Source organism: Lytechinus variegatus, chromosome 9, assembly GCF_018143015.1.
Source record: "Lytechinus variegatus isolate NC3 chromosome 9, Lvar_3.0, whole genome shotgun sequence".
NCBI lineage: Eukaryota > Metazoa > Echinodermata > Echinoidea > Temnopleuroida > Toxopneustidae > Lytechinus > Lytechinus variegatus.
In genome coordinates, this window is record NC_054748.1 from 16430083 (window position 1) to 16447209 (window position 17127).

General features: G+C 37.0%; 1 protein-coding gene across 3 annotated transcripts in view; it reads left to right on the plus strand.

Annotated features, from left to right (window-relative positions):
* Positions 1 to 2086: 2086 nt before the first annotated feature.
* Positions 2087 to 17127, plus strand: part of LOC121421087 — a 43984-nt gene continuing 28943 nt past the window's right edge. Inside the window, exons 1-10 of one of the 3 annotated variants that reach the window (XM_041615700.1) lie at positions 2087 to 2501; positions 4475 to 4577; positions 5743 to 5806; positions 8430 to 8540; positions 9669 to 9785; positions 10702 to 10824; positions 12359 to 12499; positions 14790 to 14999; positions 15897 to 15986; positions 16688 to 16814. In XM_041615700.1, the coding sequence (XP_041471634.1) occupies positions 2372 to 2501; positions 4475 to 4577; positions 5743 to 5806; positions 8430 to 8540; positions 9669 to 9785; positions 10702 to 10824; positions 12359 to 12499; positions 14790 to 14999; positions 15897 to 15986; positions 16688 to 16814 (1216 nt within the window). In that variant the 5' untranslated portion in view covers positions 2087 to 2371. The remainder of the gene's footprint in view (positions 2502 to 4474; positions 4578 to 5742; positions 5807 to 8429; positions 8541 to 9668; positions 9786 to 10701; positions 10825 to 12358; positions 12500 to 14789; positions 15000 to 15896; positions 15987 to 16687; positions 16815 to 17127) is intronic. The other 2 variants (XM_041615701.1, XM_041615702.1) reach the window with 2 other exon arrangements.

Consider the following 17127-nt stretch of genomic DNA (forward strand, 5'->3'; position numbering starts at 1 on the left):
AAAAAATAGTCGATTGCTTTGATTGATATCACATATAACACAAATTTTTCCTTTTTACAGAGTGAAAATAATGTTTAGAATAATTTTATCCAACACTGTTTAATATATGAACCCAGCAGTAGTTGTTTAACTGCTTTAACAACTATGCTTAAAATATATTGAGAATTGAAGGTCAAGTCCACCCCAACAAAAAGTTGATTTGAATAAAAAGATTCCAACAAGCATAACGCTGAAAATTTCATCAAAATCGGATGTAAAATAAGACTAAAGTTATGACTTATTTTAAACTTTCGCTTAATTTCACAGTTGTATGCACATCCTGGCTGGTATTCAAATGAGGAGACTATGACGTCATCCGCTCACTATTTATTTTGTATCTTATTATATGAAATTCAGTTCTCCTCATAGTCAAGTGATACAATGATTAATTCCTCCCCGAACATGTGGTATTGGTATTGTTTAATACAATATAGTTCAGTCAAGTTGGTCCATATTGTCAAATCTATAAAAAAAATATTGTGTAATTCAAACAATAAAAAACAAAAGAAATATTGAGTGATGAACATCATCGACTGACTCACCTCGTTGTGCATATCACTGTTACGGTGAAAAATAAGCGAAACTTTAAAATGTAATAACATTATTTGACATCCGATGTCGATGAAATGTTCAGCACTCTGCATGCTAGTTTGATTTTTCTCTATTTATTCAAGTCCGCATTTTCCTGGGGTGGACTTGACTTTTAAATATCAAAGCATAAACTCGTGTTTTTTATTACAATTTTTAGACGTTTAAACAGTAGCCTAAAGTCGTACGGTTGTTTAAATCATCGAATGATTTTTACTGCACAGCAAAAACTGTGGTGTTAACCGCAGTGTATTTACAGGACCACACCAGTTATTTTACACCGGTGTTAAATTGTTGGTGTTATTACAACACCTTTGGTTGTTACATAAAGTTTACGCTCTTTGGTGTTATGTTCAATCTCTTAATTTTAACACCTCAGGGTGTGGTGCTCTATCAACACCAACTGATGTCTGTTATAACACCACAGTTTTTACAGTGTGTGCACCAAAGGAGACGACGTCATTTATTTATGTTATTTATAGAGAAGTAATAAAACATCGGTATAACAATATTGCAATATTTTGCAGGATTTTTTTTTTTGGGGGGAGGGGGCAATTTTATCAAAATACTGACAAAAACACATGAACAATATGATAAACAATACGATAACAGGAAGTAAAAAAGAAGACATAATGTCAGTAAATAATTAGTATAGCTAGGCCTAATCATAATGTCGAGAGCTATCTGAAGAACGATTATTACGAACAAATGCTTTAGTAAAATTTGATAAGAACGTGAAGGGCATGCGTGCTTGGAAATAGTCGCAGATTATTGCTTGCATTGTAATGTTGATTATATAGCCATAAACCTACCATATAATTCCATTCAATTCAAAATTTATTGATATAGAATCGTGACATTGAAGGATCATCATAAAAAAAACAACTGAGAAACAGAAGAAGAATAGAAATACAACATAAGCACAACATATATACAATGAGCTATAACAACAACAGAAAACAATTATACGTTACCTCTATAATAATACAGGGGCCGCGGATCCGGGTGGGGGGGGGGGGGGTCTTCCAAACCGCATTTGCAAAAACGTAAAATGACCATCTGATTGTGAATTTGCATGGTCAGCCCACCCCCGGCCCCCCCCCCCCCCCCCACTTTCAAAACCGTTTTTCGGCCCCTATTTTGTTTGTCGATCCCATTTTTTCATATACGATTCGGAAAAGTCATAGCGAGCGAGAGAAAAAAAAAGGAATTTCAGAAAGAAATGTGATGTCATGTCATCATCAAAATAAACTATAAAAAGCCGAAGACAGTATATGGGCAATATATCAATTATCTGGCAAAGTCTAGGCCCTAAAATTTGCATTTTTATTCATACTTTGAATGTACAGTACACCATACACCTGTCCATGCCCCACCCCCAGCTCGGCCTCTCAATCCTAATTGCGCATGCCCAGTTCAATTTGTTGACATTTTCCATGGCATCAAATTGATATACGATTTGCATGTGTCTGCTTTCGACACTTACTACTACTAACCAAAGACCGTTTTACTCTTATGTTGAGGTGAAGAATTTCGAATGATAACTGTTGAATCAATGGATTTATCTGAAATAATGTCCGACCATGTACTGCGGTGTTTGTTCGAAAGAATCGGATCATAAATGCTCGGCCGTTTGCGGATACGAGAGACTTTTGACACGGTTACAGTAGCGGCTAAACGTACGTTTCTCCCCCGCTCGTGCCCGGGACCGTGTTGAGGAGTCGTCCGGTGGAGCATTGCCAACATGTCGCTCCGAACGCGAATGAACGGTTTCACAGCCTGGGTTAATCTCAGGCTCAATAAGTATGACATGCTGCTGAAAAACGTCCTCATGGATCTGTTAGGCGGAACAAATATGAAGATGCTTTTACAAAGTGAGTTATAGTTATAGTTACATCTAAACCAAGGAATAGCTTTTTACTTGCACAAACACTGAAACAGCACAATGTTTTATAAGGATAATAAGCACCAACAAGTAGTATGCACTGCAGTCAGATGAGCACCCAAGATAGGCTTAGCACTACATGATCCTGACTTATGGATCCTGCTGAGTATCGTCATAGAAGTAGTTAGCATAATTCATAAATAGCAATGTCTATAACTCTAAATTAACAGTTACAGTAACGCCAACGGTAATAGTTTAATTAAAACACATGTTTTTAAACTTTTTAAAGGTCGAGTCCACCTCAGAAAAATGTTGATTTGAAACAAAAGAGAAAAATCAGACAAGCACATTGCTGAAAAATTTCATCAAAATCGGATTTATAATAAGAAAGTTATGACATTTCAAAGTTTCGCTTATTTTCAACAAAATAGTTATATGAACGAGCCAGTTCCATCCAAATGAGAGAGTCGATGATATCACTCACTATTTCTTTTGTTTTTTATTGTTTGAATTATTCAATATTTCAATTTTTAAGAATTTGACGATTAGGACCTCCATGTCTGAAGCACAAAATGTTAAAATAATGGAATTCCATGTGTTCAGGGAGGAATGAAACTTCATTTCACATAACAATGACGAGAAAATAAATTATAATAAAATAAAAAAGAGATAGTGAGTGAGTGATGTCATCAGTCCCTCATTTGCATACCGTCCGAGATGTGCATATAACTGTTTTGTGAAATGAAGCGGAACTTTAAAATGCCATAACTTTCTTATTTCACATCCGATTTTGATGAAATTTTCAGTGTTAAATGCTTGTTGAATTTTTCTCTTTTTATTTAAATCAAGTTTTTGTTGGGGTGGACTTGTCCTTTAACTTTTAAATGATATTGAGCCTTCTGTTCTTTTTGGAAAGCGTAAATCATAATGAAAGAGGACTTCAGTTATTCATGTTCAGAATCATGAATGAAAAGTGTATTGTGAACTGAATATAAAGGAACGAAACGAGTCTGATTTGGAAGAGAGAGAGAGAGAGATACATGTATCATATACACTGGACTGACTCACTGAGAGTTTGTAGGGGGTAGACGAGTTACATGTACATAGTTCTGGCATAAATAGATTGACATCTACCAATGGCTCAGTCCTTAGAATAGCATGATGATTATTGAGCCATAATCTTTATCAACCCAGGATTATACTGTGTTTTCCAGTAAAACTTTGCCCTAATAAATTTTTCTAATTTGAAACATTTAAACACATTAAAAACTGTTATGTCACTTCTTTTTATAAAATAGGGCAATATAATGTGTACCTGTACTAGCATGTTGTTGTACATGTAGTACATAGTATAGTGAGTGATTGTATTACCGACCGGCCTTGTATTACCGAACATGCGCATCGTAGGCATCAGAAAATGATTTCATACCCTCAAAATTTTGCAACATCCTTCCAAAGAGAACTTGAAAGTTGAATAGAAAGATGATGAAAAAAGGTCAAAACACATTTTCAAAGTCTTGATATTCTAAAAATAACAAAATATGGTCAAAATAGCTCATCAGTAATTTTGTTGTTTTCTGAACTTTCAGTAATATGATACCTTTTTCAAGGGACCAAAATATTTCACTTGCGAAAGGGGGTACGATTGGAAGCTGATATTGTAGAAAAAGAAAAATGATTTCGGTAAAATTTTCATATATTTATATTTTGTAGGTATTTGTGTATTTATGGTGAAAGTTTGGTGAATTGTATGAGAAAATGTGTCTGATATGATTGAATTCATGAAAAGTGTTTGGTAATACGATCTACTACCATACTTGTAGCAGCTTATCGACCTTGTGGCAGACACACAGAGTATACTGAGATCATTTCGCTGGGGTAATGACTTAAAACGAACAAAAACAATGTAATGTGTACCGGTAGTGTAATGGTGAATATGGTGTGTGCTTTTTTTAACTACAGGTATGACTGGAATTGATAACAAGAAACTTCAGAGCTTTGATGGTCTCACACATCAACAGAAAGCTACAAGAATGGAATGGATCGTCAAAGAACTCAAAGAAAAGTATGTAAGCCAAGAAAAGAGCACAAATAAAAATTGATATTTGGATGAAATAGCCCTTGTTCTGTGGCTTGTCCTGCAGAGGCATTGCCTGGAATGACAAATTGCCAGCGCCCGATTTAAGCAAGTTGTTAAGTGTTCAATCCCAATAGTGTTTGATTCCTTAGAAGTTAGTCTTATTTTAGGTATTATTGTACCATTTTGGGTACATTCACAATTCCTTTGCCTGTTTCACCTTTTCTTTTCCTTATCCCCCCCCCTCCTCTCTCTCGCCCACTCTCTCCTTTCCTTTCTCTTGGTCACCTTCATTCAGCTTAATTCCCCTTTCCCGTCATTTCCACTCATTTTCAGTTAGAAGTAACTAAATTTATTTATATATTTCATTAATCGCATGCCGCACCCCTTTACAATTATGAGTATTTTATTATTGTTAAGTTATTAATCAACCATTGGAATTGGGACAGGAGGCTTTATGCCACAGTAGTTAAGTTAACTTTTCTGTCCCTGGCGTTCCATTGGTTGGTATTTCTTATTTTGTATTGTTTACACTGAAATGTATTTTTGAATATTATTTGCCGAATAAATAATAATAATATTTGTACTTGTGGATTTCCTTCCTCTGTTTGGTTCTTCAGAGATTGGCGACAAGCCGCAGGGTATGGAATAATTCAGGTCCTTTGTAGATGGTGCTAGGTTTCACTGCATACCATACCATTACAATAAACCATGTGATTTATTTTGCTGTTGACTCAATGTACTGTATGTAACATCACCCAAATTATCCTGTTATTTCCTCTTCTGTTAAATTCGATGAAAATGTTTTTAAAACCAACAAATTTATTCTGTTATTTCCTCTTCTGTTAAATTCGATGAAAATGTTTTTAAAACCAACAAATTTATTCTGTTATTTTCTCTTCTGTTTTATGATTAAGAATATTAACCACTGTAACAGAACTTGCAGTTATGGGCCCCCTCCTGAAACAGTTGTAATTGAATGCAACTTTGAAAATCAAACACAACTCCATTTTCATCCAATCGGAGACAGGCATTTGAGACTTGTACTTGATTCTTCAAGTAAGTCAAAACAATGTGGCTGTTATAGTGTTATTTTATGTTTAACACTATGATTTGAGTGTGCACTCTGTTTTTTTATCTCTCTACCCGACAGTGAAGTTATCCCAGGTGATATCTTCGTAGACTTCAGACTCTTTGCCATGAGGCATGCTGAACATGTAAGTTTAAATAAAAAAAATAATAATTTCTGAGGTTGCTATCTTGCAATTTTTTAGGTTTTTGAATTTGCATTATGTATTGCACTCATTCTTTTTGCCCTGCATGTACAGGATATTCCTGCAAAAGTTTTCTTTAACAAGTTGCCTTTTAAACTGGATTTCTTTAATTGGGTGGTAGGGGGGAGGGGAACAATAAAAAAGTTATTCAGATGTTCATGTTGATAAGAAATAACCTCAAAGTAGTTGTCAGTATTTTTTAAGAAAAAACAAAAATGGAAAAAACGGTTATTAGACAATCATCACAGGCATAATTTCTCTCCCTCCAAATTCTAGCAAGCTTCAACCCTACCTCTCTATTTTTTTGTGGGGGGGGGGCACTAAGCGTCCGCCCCCTCCATACTTGTACACTCCAGCAACAACTTAAATGTTGTGTCTGTCAACGTTTGTTAATGTATGTAAGGTGTTTTTTTATTTGTTTTTCTCCAGTGCTATCATGTCTTGTGACAATGAGAAGTTTACTTTTCCGCCTGAGGTGATAAACAACAACAAGCGGGGGAGGGGGGGGGGGCAAGAAATCATTGAAATTAAATGTTCATGTGAAATGACTGTTTTGTGTTCTGCAGCCTGAAGGTGATGATAATATTGATGATGATGAAGCAGCCGGAGTAAGATCAGTTATCTTATATTCCCCCTTTCTTTTCTTTTTAAAAAGCCTCTCTAAACTTTATTAAACGAATACAATGTAGCATTTTATAGTCAAGTATCATCTTAATCTGATGAGAAAAAGAAAAAAAGACAGAATTGAATATAATAGTCACAGTATTTTTGTAAATTGTGTTATAATAACAGGGCTCGAATTAAGAATTTAAAGGGGCAAGGCCATTTTTTAAAAGGGCACTTAAGGGAAAGGGCAGACAGTTTTCACTTTATGGGACATCCAAGGCCACCAAAAAAAGGGCATCAATAATAAATGCACTTTTCAATTGGGCACATGCACTGGATTACCGCAGGGCACCAAGGCCACAGCAAAAAAGGGCAGTTATTTTGGCTTTAAGTCTACAAATATTTGAAAGGGCATCAAGGCCATTTCTGAGGGCATCTAAGGCCATGGCCTTGGATTAATTCGAGCCCTGTAATAATAATTCAATATCCCTGAAATACCAAAGGTTTAGACAGGCTTTTTCTTTCCTTGCATTCATTCCAAGCAGGTCCATGGTTCATTCTCTTAACCTTCAGGGATTTTATTTCCTAGCGGAAAGAAACCAGGCCTAGGTCTTTCTTTTCCTTGGTTTATGCTGCAATTGCTTCTTTCTTTTAAGTCATTAGTGCATCCATCTCTATGCAACATCAAGGGTTCTATCAGGGAGTCTGACAGACGACAGAATAAGATCATTTTTGTTCTCATTGTGTTAATTTACAGTACGTTTTTTAGATATGTCACAGTTGATAATCAAGTCTTTGGTAAATTGTGCTGTCTTTGTCATTAATGTACTATTAATGTTCAGGGGTCCGTTGCAGAAAGAGTTGCAATCAATGGCAGCTCTAAAAATCATGCGCAACTTGATTTTCAACCAATCAACAGAGCGCATTTGGGACTTGCGATTAAACGCAACTCTTTCTGCAACGGACCCCTGGTTGCGTTTAATTTGTAAGGACCATGTATCATGAAAAGCTGACAAGTTCACTTCAAATTGTTAGATTCATTGATATCAACCCCAGAGTTCCTGTAAATTATTTTACACCTACAGTGTATGCTTTGTATTTTTTCAAAGAAAATTTAAGAGAAGATGTTTGGATGTGACATTAGATTTTTTGTACTACTGACTCTCAATACTTTCTCTTTTCACAATCAGTTGAAATTCTTTTTCATGCAATATTCCACTCAACATCTTTGAACACCGGGTATACACAGGGTTAGGCACCATACCCATGTTTGTTCATTGTGAAGCAGTGATTCAAGCAGCAATTTTGAAGTGATGCACCACCAGTGGCAAGAGTTGGATGTGTACACATTACAGGTGTGGATCCAGTTGGATTAATAGAGGGGCCAATTATTGTGCACCAGTAATGCCACCCTTGAACTTAAATGGAATCTACCTAGCTTGATCCAGGTGTTTTCAAGTTCTTTACATTAGCACAGCAGAAAAGTAGAAATAAGACTGGATTTGGGACAGGTTTTACTTTGTGTTGATCTAGTATCAATAAGGAGATTTTTAACATTTTTTATGAACTTACAATGTACACTGTATGGAGGGCTATCTGAATTGTGCTCACCTTACGACACCAAGAACAGCACAAGCACCAGACTTAAAATCACCTTGCAGTTTCTAATGGCATCGTTTTCTTAATTTCTCTTTCTTGATTGCTTGGTTTCTCTCTATCTTTCTCTCCCTCTCTCTCACTTTCTCTCTTGCTTTCTTTCTATATTCTCTTCCTCTCTCTCACTTTTTCCCTTTCTCAATTTCTATCTTTCTCTCCCGGTCTCTTGCTTTCTCTCTCGCTTTTGTTTCTATCTTTCTCTCGCCTCTCTCATTCTCTCTCTTTCTCTCTCTTATTTTCTTTCCATATTTCTTCCCTTCTCTCCCACACTTCCTCTCTTTCTCTCTCTCTTCCTCTGCATCAGGTGTTTGATCTTCTGTGGAGACTTGTGAGTCATGATATCTGGTTTACCTGGGACAGGTTGGAGTACCTCACTACTAACGATGATAGGATTCTGTGTGAGGTACCGTTTGAGGTAAGGATCCTATAGAGACCGCCATATTCAGACCTGCCAACCAGTACGTTTTGGCGTATTTACAGTAGTATCTTTTTGCAGCCAAAATACGGCAGTACGTTTTTTCTTTACAATATACGTTTTTGTAAAAAAAAGTTGAATTTGTTTTTTTACAAAATCGTAATTTGTTGAAAAAAATCATCTCGATATGTCTCTATTTCATAAAACTTACACAAATATGAGTATTTCATCATATAATTTCAGGTAACTTGAGTTTTTTTTAATCATTTTGTTAAAACCAGGATGAGATATATATACACATGTTTAAATGTTTTGTTTTGTTTGATCTGCAAGAGCAGTGAGCATTTTAGCTTGCATACAGCTTGAGCGCCGCGGTGAGTGAGTGCACCGCGGTGAGTGAGTGCACCACGCATTTTATTATGAAATACACTTTTGGGGGAAAATACACTTTTTCTATTACAGAATACAAGTGTTTTCATTCCCAGAGGTTGGCAGATCTGCATATTAGAAATTACTTCGCTCTGAGTTGACACTATTAAAGATACTGCGTCATCTCGGGCTGGCGGGTGGAGTTGTAAACGAATTCGGTGTTCCTACAGGACACTGTCATATTGGCAGTTGAAACTTTGGCCCAAGTTGGCTCTCTACATGAGTTGTATCTTTGCACCATTTACATAGGGGGAGGGTGAACTAATGGGACACTATTGTAACTTCAGGAGCTTGATAAATTCACGCAAGAAAGTTTAATAATTCTCCACCCAAAACATCTTTCCATTGTGAGATTTTAGTATAAAGTTAAGGTTGGAAATTTGATATCGTGTGGAACTGTTTATATTGGAATATTTGAAAATCTGAAAATCTAAACTGCAGCATTAGTGTCCTAAGGATCTAGTCCGATTAGATTTTTCATTTATTCATCAATGCACACTCATGCCCTGGTTCTTGGCCGGAGCAGAATCAGCGGATTGCATAGAAAATAAAGAACTGTGATGCCCCACAACTATTTTAAATGCAATATGTCACTTTATCCTTGATTCAATAAATGTTATCATTTTTTGTATTTATCTTTAGACTAACATGTATTTTGTTTAATTTAAATGATATTGTCATTGTTTCAATTTGATACAGTGGACGCCAAAACCTCCGCCTGAGAAGAAGAAGAAAAAGAAGGTCTCGTACCAAAAATCTTTCCTATCTGGTTTTGGTGGCGCTTCCTTGATCGCAGACTCCCTTCCAGACAGTCCGGTGAGAGTTTGAAATCAAACTTTGAAAGAGGATTTCAATTAACTTTTTTTTTCTTTTCAAGTGTCTAAGGCCATACATGTATGTAGTGATTCTAACATTGATAGTAATTGCAATTACCATGGTTAGAGCAAACTGTAGCCAGTAGCAGTTAATCTTCTTGTGAGCTCTGAGAAAAAATGAAAGTTTGCAATGGATTTCAAATATGAAGGTACAATTCTGATCAGTTTTTTGTCTTTGTTTTGAACAAAATGTACATGTCACAGTGATCTTAATTGACCAGTGTCAATTAGAGATCGATGGCAAACCTCTCTCTTTCAGAGAACTTATTACTTATTAATTGGTATTCAACCAAAAAAAATCATTATTTTAAAGCCCAAGTCATCAGATTAAAAAGAAACATAATTTTAAAATGCAGATTGTGAAATCGCTTTTGCTTGTGTGTGCTTTGCACTTTGACTAATTTGAATGTGCTTTTGTAATGTAATATATATGTTTTAAACTGTTCTTTGAAACCCTGCATTGCTATTTGTAAATAAAAAAATATTTGTATGCTTAAACATTTCCACATGTATGTATGTTTGCATTCATGCTGTCCTTAAATGTACTTTATTTCAATTTTTGTAATGATGAATTGTTTTAATAATGTTATTTCTTTGTTATATACAGAATGATCCCAATACATTTTTTGTTTTCCTTATAAGTGTCTGCAGCCATGTACACTTGCACACCGTGCCTGTATGTATTAGTTATCAGTTACGTCTTTAATAACTCATTTTTAAACTTGCTTTTGCTTGTACAAATTGTCAGTCATGTCTGTAATAATCCATGATTAAACTTGCTTTTTATTTTGCTTGCTGTGTTCCCTTCACACACGACTCAATCTCCGTCACCATCTTTTGCCGATTGATGTGAACAGAACCCGTTTGAAACCCCTCCCGAATCCCTCCCCTCCTCGCCTGCACCCTCCACCCCGCCCCTGCCTACCCCTCCCCCTCCTCCCTACACCCCAAACTCTGCAGGATCGCTCAGATCACAGGGGGTAAGTTGCACCTGCTTGCCGTTGCTTTCATTTTTCACCAGGGCCCCGTCTTACAAAGAGTTGCGATTGATCCAATCAACCTCCAGTATATGGAAATCCATCAACGTCATAATGGTTTCTTTAGGAAATTCGCAGAATGTCCATTAATAATAATAATAATTATAGGCATTTATATAGCGCCATCTATCTAGAAGTATTCTATTCCGAGGCGCGTTATTATTATTACCCCGGCTTTAGCTTGAGCTGCCTCTCGGCGCTCATGCATTCAAGGAATTAATCCTGCCGGGTACCCATTCACCTCACTTGCTGAAGGAAATTACGCCATGGCTGGGATTCGAACCCACGACCCTCTGTTTCAAAGTCAGAAGACTTATCCACTGGGCCACCACGCTCCACTGAATGCAAAGAGAAGCACAGTGACTTTTCAAGAAAACTATGAAAGTATGAATATACATCATACAGTGTATTTAGAAAATATTTTGAAGAAACATGTATTTTTGATGTTGACATTACTGGCTTTCCATAGTTGTGGTTGATTGGATCAGTCGTAGCTCTTTGTCAGGCGGGACCCAGATATCTATAAACTGAATTATCATTATTATCTCCTTTTGTCTTGTTTTATGCACAAAGAAAGTTTGCAAAGAGAATGCTATTCATGGTATAAGTTTGAAGATTCTATATCATGGAAGTTACATCACAAATACAAAGCTGCCTGTCTGTCTCTTTTTCATTCATTTGGTGTATTGGTTACAGCTGTAAAATGCCTTTCATTATTCATTAGCCCAATATTCTGAAGTCCATTTTAACGTTAATAGGCCATGGGCTAATTCATTCTTTTTTTTTGGGGGGGGGGGATAATGGAAAGCGGAAAACGTATAAATTTTGTTTGCATCGTGTATTGCTTGATATGTTTACTATACTCTTCCCATACTTTATTGGTATATGAAACTATTTTGCTTTATACACATGTATTATTTGAAGACAATTCCTTGTACTGTGTTAATGATTGAGAAGTGAGATGGTAAATTGAACATGCAGTGGTGCTTTAAAGTAAGTGAACCCCACCAAAAAATATTTTTTTAGCACAACTGTATACTGTTAGAGATTTGTGACACAACTGGCTATCCATAGTTAAACCATTACCTGTTGACCATACATGTAGTGTTCATCAAACCACAATTTTTGACCACAGTTCAGAAGAGGGGTCATTGAGTTTAAGTCATACAGCACATTTCATATTGCCTCTCTTACATCATTGAGCTATTTAAACCACAGTTTAGACCACAGTTCAGAATATTGGTCATTGGGTTAAAGTCATACAGCACATTTCATATAGCCTCTCATACATGTACATCATTGGGCTATTTAAACCACAGCATGATCAAACCACAGTTTAGACCACAGTTCAGAATATTGGTCATTGGGTTAAAGTCATACAGCACATTTCAAATTGCCCCTCATACATCATTGGGTTCATTCTCATGGAGCACAATTTCCCCTTTATCACAAACATTCACTCCCCCTGGTTGAACAGGAACCGGAGAGCCCGCCCCCGCCCGAGCCGAAACACATCCGATTCCCCGGAGAGGATTTCTGCAAGAAGTTCAAGAAGAAATCCCATCACCGGCCCGACCCCGAGGAGTGCATCCTGGAGATGGTTACTACCATGCTGAATGTAAGCTCATACTTCGGGAGTTTTTGCACAATGATGCAGTACGCTTTCAAGAACATAGAAAATGTATTGTCATATATGCCCTCCATAGCAAAAGCAACTAAGAAGTCTTTAACAAATTTTGAATCAAGGCAACATTTCCGTCCTGGACTGGACATCTGACATATTTGCAATTTTTGTCATCCCCAAAACTTAGGACAGAAGTGCTGTTCCATTTTACCAATATTTGACAAAGACCTGTGAGATGTTTATTGTCATATGACAGGCATTTTCAATGCATTTAATATGTTCTTGAATTTGTTCTGCATTGTAGCTGTGAGAATTTCCTTGCTTTTGACTTTATGTAAGCTCACTCTCCTTCGGTTCCGTGCCATTTGCTCCGGCGACAATTGCTTGGCTCTAATTTCCACACACATGTTTTATGGAATACACGTTTTCCTCCTTCAATATAACCTAATTAATAGCTTTTGTTTGTTTCTTTTCTAAAAAAAGCAAGTATTATTTCATACAATCCACTCTTTAATCTACTTGTATTGTAGTTCATTCAACATTGGTTAAATATTTATGTTAAAATGTTCATAATGTTATACATTTACATTGTAGTCTACTCCTAACCTTTCCCTATTCCTCCTTTTGATATTACTTCTCCCTCTGTATACTTTTCTTTCTGTATCCCTTTTCCAATATTATCCATAGTTTGCTATTTTTTTTATTGCTTGTTTATTTACTTAAATTTTACTCTGTACAAATTCATGTAATTCAGCCTTTGGCTGCTAATTGATTTTTTTTAATCACAATAAATGCCATTTATCCATCTATCTACACTGTATGGGGCCTTTTTCATAAAGGACTTGCAACTTTTAAATTTACCATTATGGCAACTACCATGGTAACAGGACTCGGCAGCCAATCATAATCAAGATTTCCATGGTAGTTGCCGTTATGGCAAAGTTGCAAGAGTTGCAAATCCTTAGTTTATGACTCGGAAACTGGCCCCTGGAATGACCAATTTTAATCCTGGATCTATACCCTAACCTAAGTCTAATCCTAACATAAAACCCTATTGCAACCCTAACCCGACATCTAAGACAAAATTAACCGCTGAGCAATTGTCGCAGGAGCAAATGTCGTATCACCTCTCCTTCAACTTTATTGTACAGTATACTCTGCATGAGGCGACTTGTCAAAAGTCTGTGCAAGGCGTTTCAGCAGGAATCCCCCTGTAAGGGCACTATTTGTCTTATGGTCTGACGTGGCCCGGGCTTAAACTCCCGACCTCCCGGTTGTGAGGTATATGGTCTGGATGTCAACCCCTGGCCCCGTCAGACCATAAGACATTGAAAATGGGAATCCTGCTACCTGTTTGGGGTTCGACGATGGGATTAAAGCAATGTCAGTCTAGTACTGCTCAGTAGCTGCTGGCTTAATGAAAAGCTTCTTGCGGGATTTTTGCAGGAAAGGCATGACTCTGGCTTTGGACAAGGTGCCTAAGCCAACCATCTATAAGTCAAATAATTGCAGTACTTGAGCATTTTGCAGACTAAAATGTGCAAAACATGAGTGAATAACATCATCTAAAGAGAAAGATAAGGAAGGGGATCAAAGATAAAGAAGTTGAATAGAATGCAGGATAAAGAGATCTAGAGAGGAAGGTTGATCCTGGCTGAACCATGTGACAACTGCTGGTTTATAAAGACAAGGTTTTTCTGTTATTTTTATTCTTTTAACCTAATAGTACTAGAGAGGGTTGAAAGTTAAATGTAGAGGGCCTGGATAATCTGCTTGTGACTTCTCCAGCCAATCAGAGATATATACCCTATAAGGTAAAGTGTAAATGGCACCTTAACAGAGTATATAAAGTTTTACAAATTTTGCTCATTCTCCTGAAGACAACGAAGACACCTGTCGAAGCATCAAGTTTGGGTGGTTCTTTAGGACCAACACTTGTCCAAGAAAGATACATGGTGTAACGTGAAACCTACACTAATCTGGTTGATAGCTGAGTATATTGTTGTTATTATTGGGGGTGTTGTGGTCTAATGGTTGCATTTCTGAGGGACGTGAGTTTGAATCTGAGCCATGTGTATTCCTTCAGCAATGAATTTATCAACATTGTTCTGCACTGAACCCAGGTGAGGTGAATGGGCACCCGAGAGGATTAATTCCTTGAATGCACCAAGCAGCTTTAGCAGCTGTAACATACAGTGCGCCATTGAATAGGCAAATAAGTAATTGGTGCCTCATAAATGCTATATGTCATTATTATCAAATAAAATCTTTTCACCTCTTACAGAGTACGAGAGAGGGCAGAAAGCTGAATGTGGAGGGCCTGGATGATCTAGTCGATAGTCGAGTCCTGTGTGAGTTGGTCAACTCCTTCATCCCTGGAACGTTCACCACCGAGGTTCTTCTCAACGATCGCTGGAGTATCAACCTTGCCCTCAAGACATTTGAGAAGATGATTCGCATTAATACCCCGATAGATTCCTCAGATCTTTTAGAGGTAAGATAGTGATGATGAGGAATATGGAAAAGCCACTGTGGGAAGCTGTGGGGATTCCTACTGAAAAATGCAGTGCCTTTATAGGTGATGGAAGTCGATGACATCGTAACGTTCTATTAAAAATAAATACCAGTTGTGGTAACAATCTCAAAATGAGTTCGAACAGAATCCAATGAAATTACCATCAAAGTGCTTGTATAAATAAAATAATATGTGCCAAATAGCTCTGGAAGAAATGCGTAGTTGCTGAGAAAGACAGAGAAATGAGCAAAATAAGCACAGAATTCAATCAAATGTCGGGTAGTTTTTGAAGCAATACACTGTCCCACATATGCTTTTTAGTGTTAGTGATCATCAGAATTATCGGTTTTGAGCTAGGATTTCATGATTTTGCAGAGATAAGTTTACATTAATGTGCTAGATCTAGATATGTGATAATATTTTGACAATTAAGCTTCATTTAAAAGACTTTCTCATGAAATAATTGTTTGCTGCAACTATCCTGCACCTTTAAGCAGACAAATATTTGGAGGGTCGAATCATTGTTAACACACAGTAGCATGCTTCTCCTAACCTTTATCGTTGTCATCATTATCATCTTCATCATGCGGTCATCATCATCATCATGGCTGTCATTACCATCATTATTTTCATCATCATCATCCTGTTCATTATCAGTATCATCACCAACAACATTGTAGCCACCATCATCATCCTCCTCATCATCATGTTCATCAACAACATCATCATCATCCTGTTCATCATCAGTATCATCATCAACAGCAACATCATCATCATTATCATCCTCATCGTCACTACCCCACTCTTACCTTCATTGTTTATTCGTATTGATCTGAATCAAATCATTATGTGTCTCGTTTCCAATCTCTTTTGCAGGCTGATCCCATGGCTGTGTGCTGTGCTATGTGTGTTTACTTCATGTGTGGATTCAAGATCAGACAGGCCAAAGCCGTCATTAACAGACTGGTGAGAACACATTACCATATCCAGACGCGGATCCAAGGGGCACGTGCTCCCCCCCCCCTTTTGAGAATCGAAATTAAAATTTGTAATGTAAAAATGCCATTGAAACAGGTGTGCCCCCTCTTGTGAAATCATTTTTTTTTTTTTGGCTTGTCAAATTTTTTCGGGTACGAAATATCCTTAATTTGTGGTTGAAAACCTTTTATTCTTTTTTGGCTTGTGAAAAATTTGCCCCCCCCCCCCCCTCCCTTTGGAAAATCCTGGATTGGCCCCTGCTCACATCAAAGCCTCTCCAAAGGTTTGGTCAATCCTCCAAAATGCATTGGTCACTGTTCCAGCTCATATGTATCTCTTAAAACTTTTACGATATGGATGATATGAAAAAAACATGTTAAAGTGGATGTCTTATGTGATATTGCACAGAAATGTATGTTGATTGGGATGGGGGGGGGGTAGTGATCACTGAATGGATAATTTGTATTTCAAAAGTTTAAAAAACTTGGGGGATCATGTTTGCTTTTGCATGCCCCACTTACTGGAATAGCCTTCCTGAAAACATGAAAAAAATGTACCTCTGTTGAGACTTTCAAAATCTTCTAAAAACTTTTTTATTTATCTCTTTATGCGCCTTGAGCACTCTACAGAGTGGATTTGGCACTTTATAAGTCACATAATTATTATTGTTGTTTAATTTCTTTTAATAGATTGAGTTGGAACATCAAACGAGGGCAGCACAACACGATCTTGACAATCTTCCAGAGGTTCTTGAAGACGTTGAGCTGATCAAGAAACGCAAGATGCTGAAGGAAACTCTAGAAGATTGCAACCAAGGTGGGGATCGGGGGCACAAAATTTTTAGGCATGTGATGTGTCACATGATTCTAGGTTCATGACACATTCAAATCATGTGATACATCACATGACTCTGTGTTCACGATGCATTTGAATCTTATGATAAACAGTGCGTCCTTAAAAAAATGGAACCGTAAATTATCAATGATTTATCATCGCAAAAAGAATAGACAAATAACCGTAAAGCATAGAATCTTCTCTTTCATGCGGTATAACCTGTGAGATTCCATATTCTCGTATGATGGAGTAAAAACAATTTGAAGAAAGGGAACTAAAATGTCACGTGGCCCCC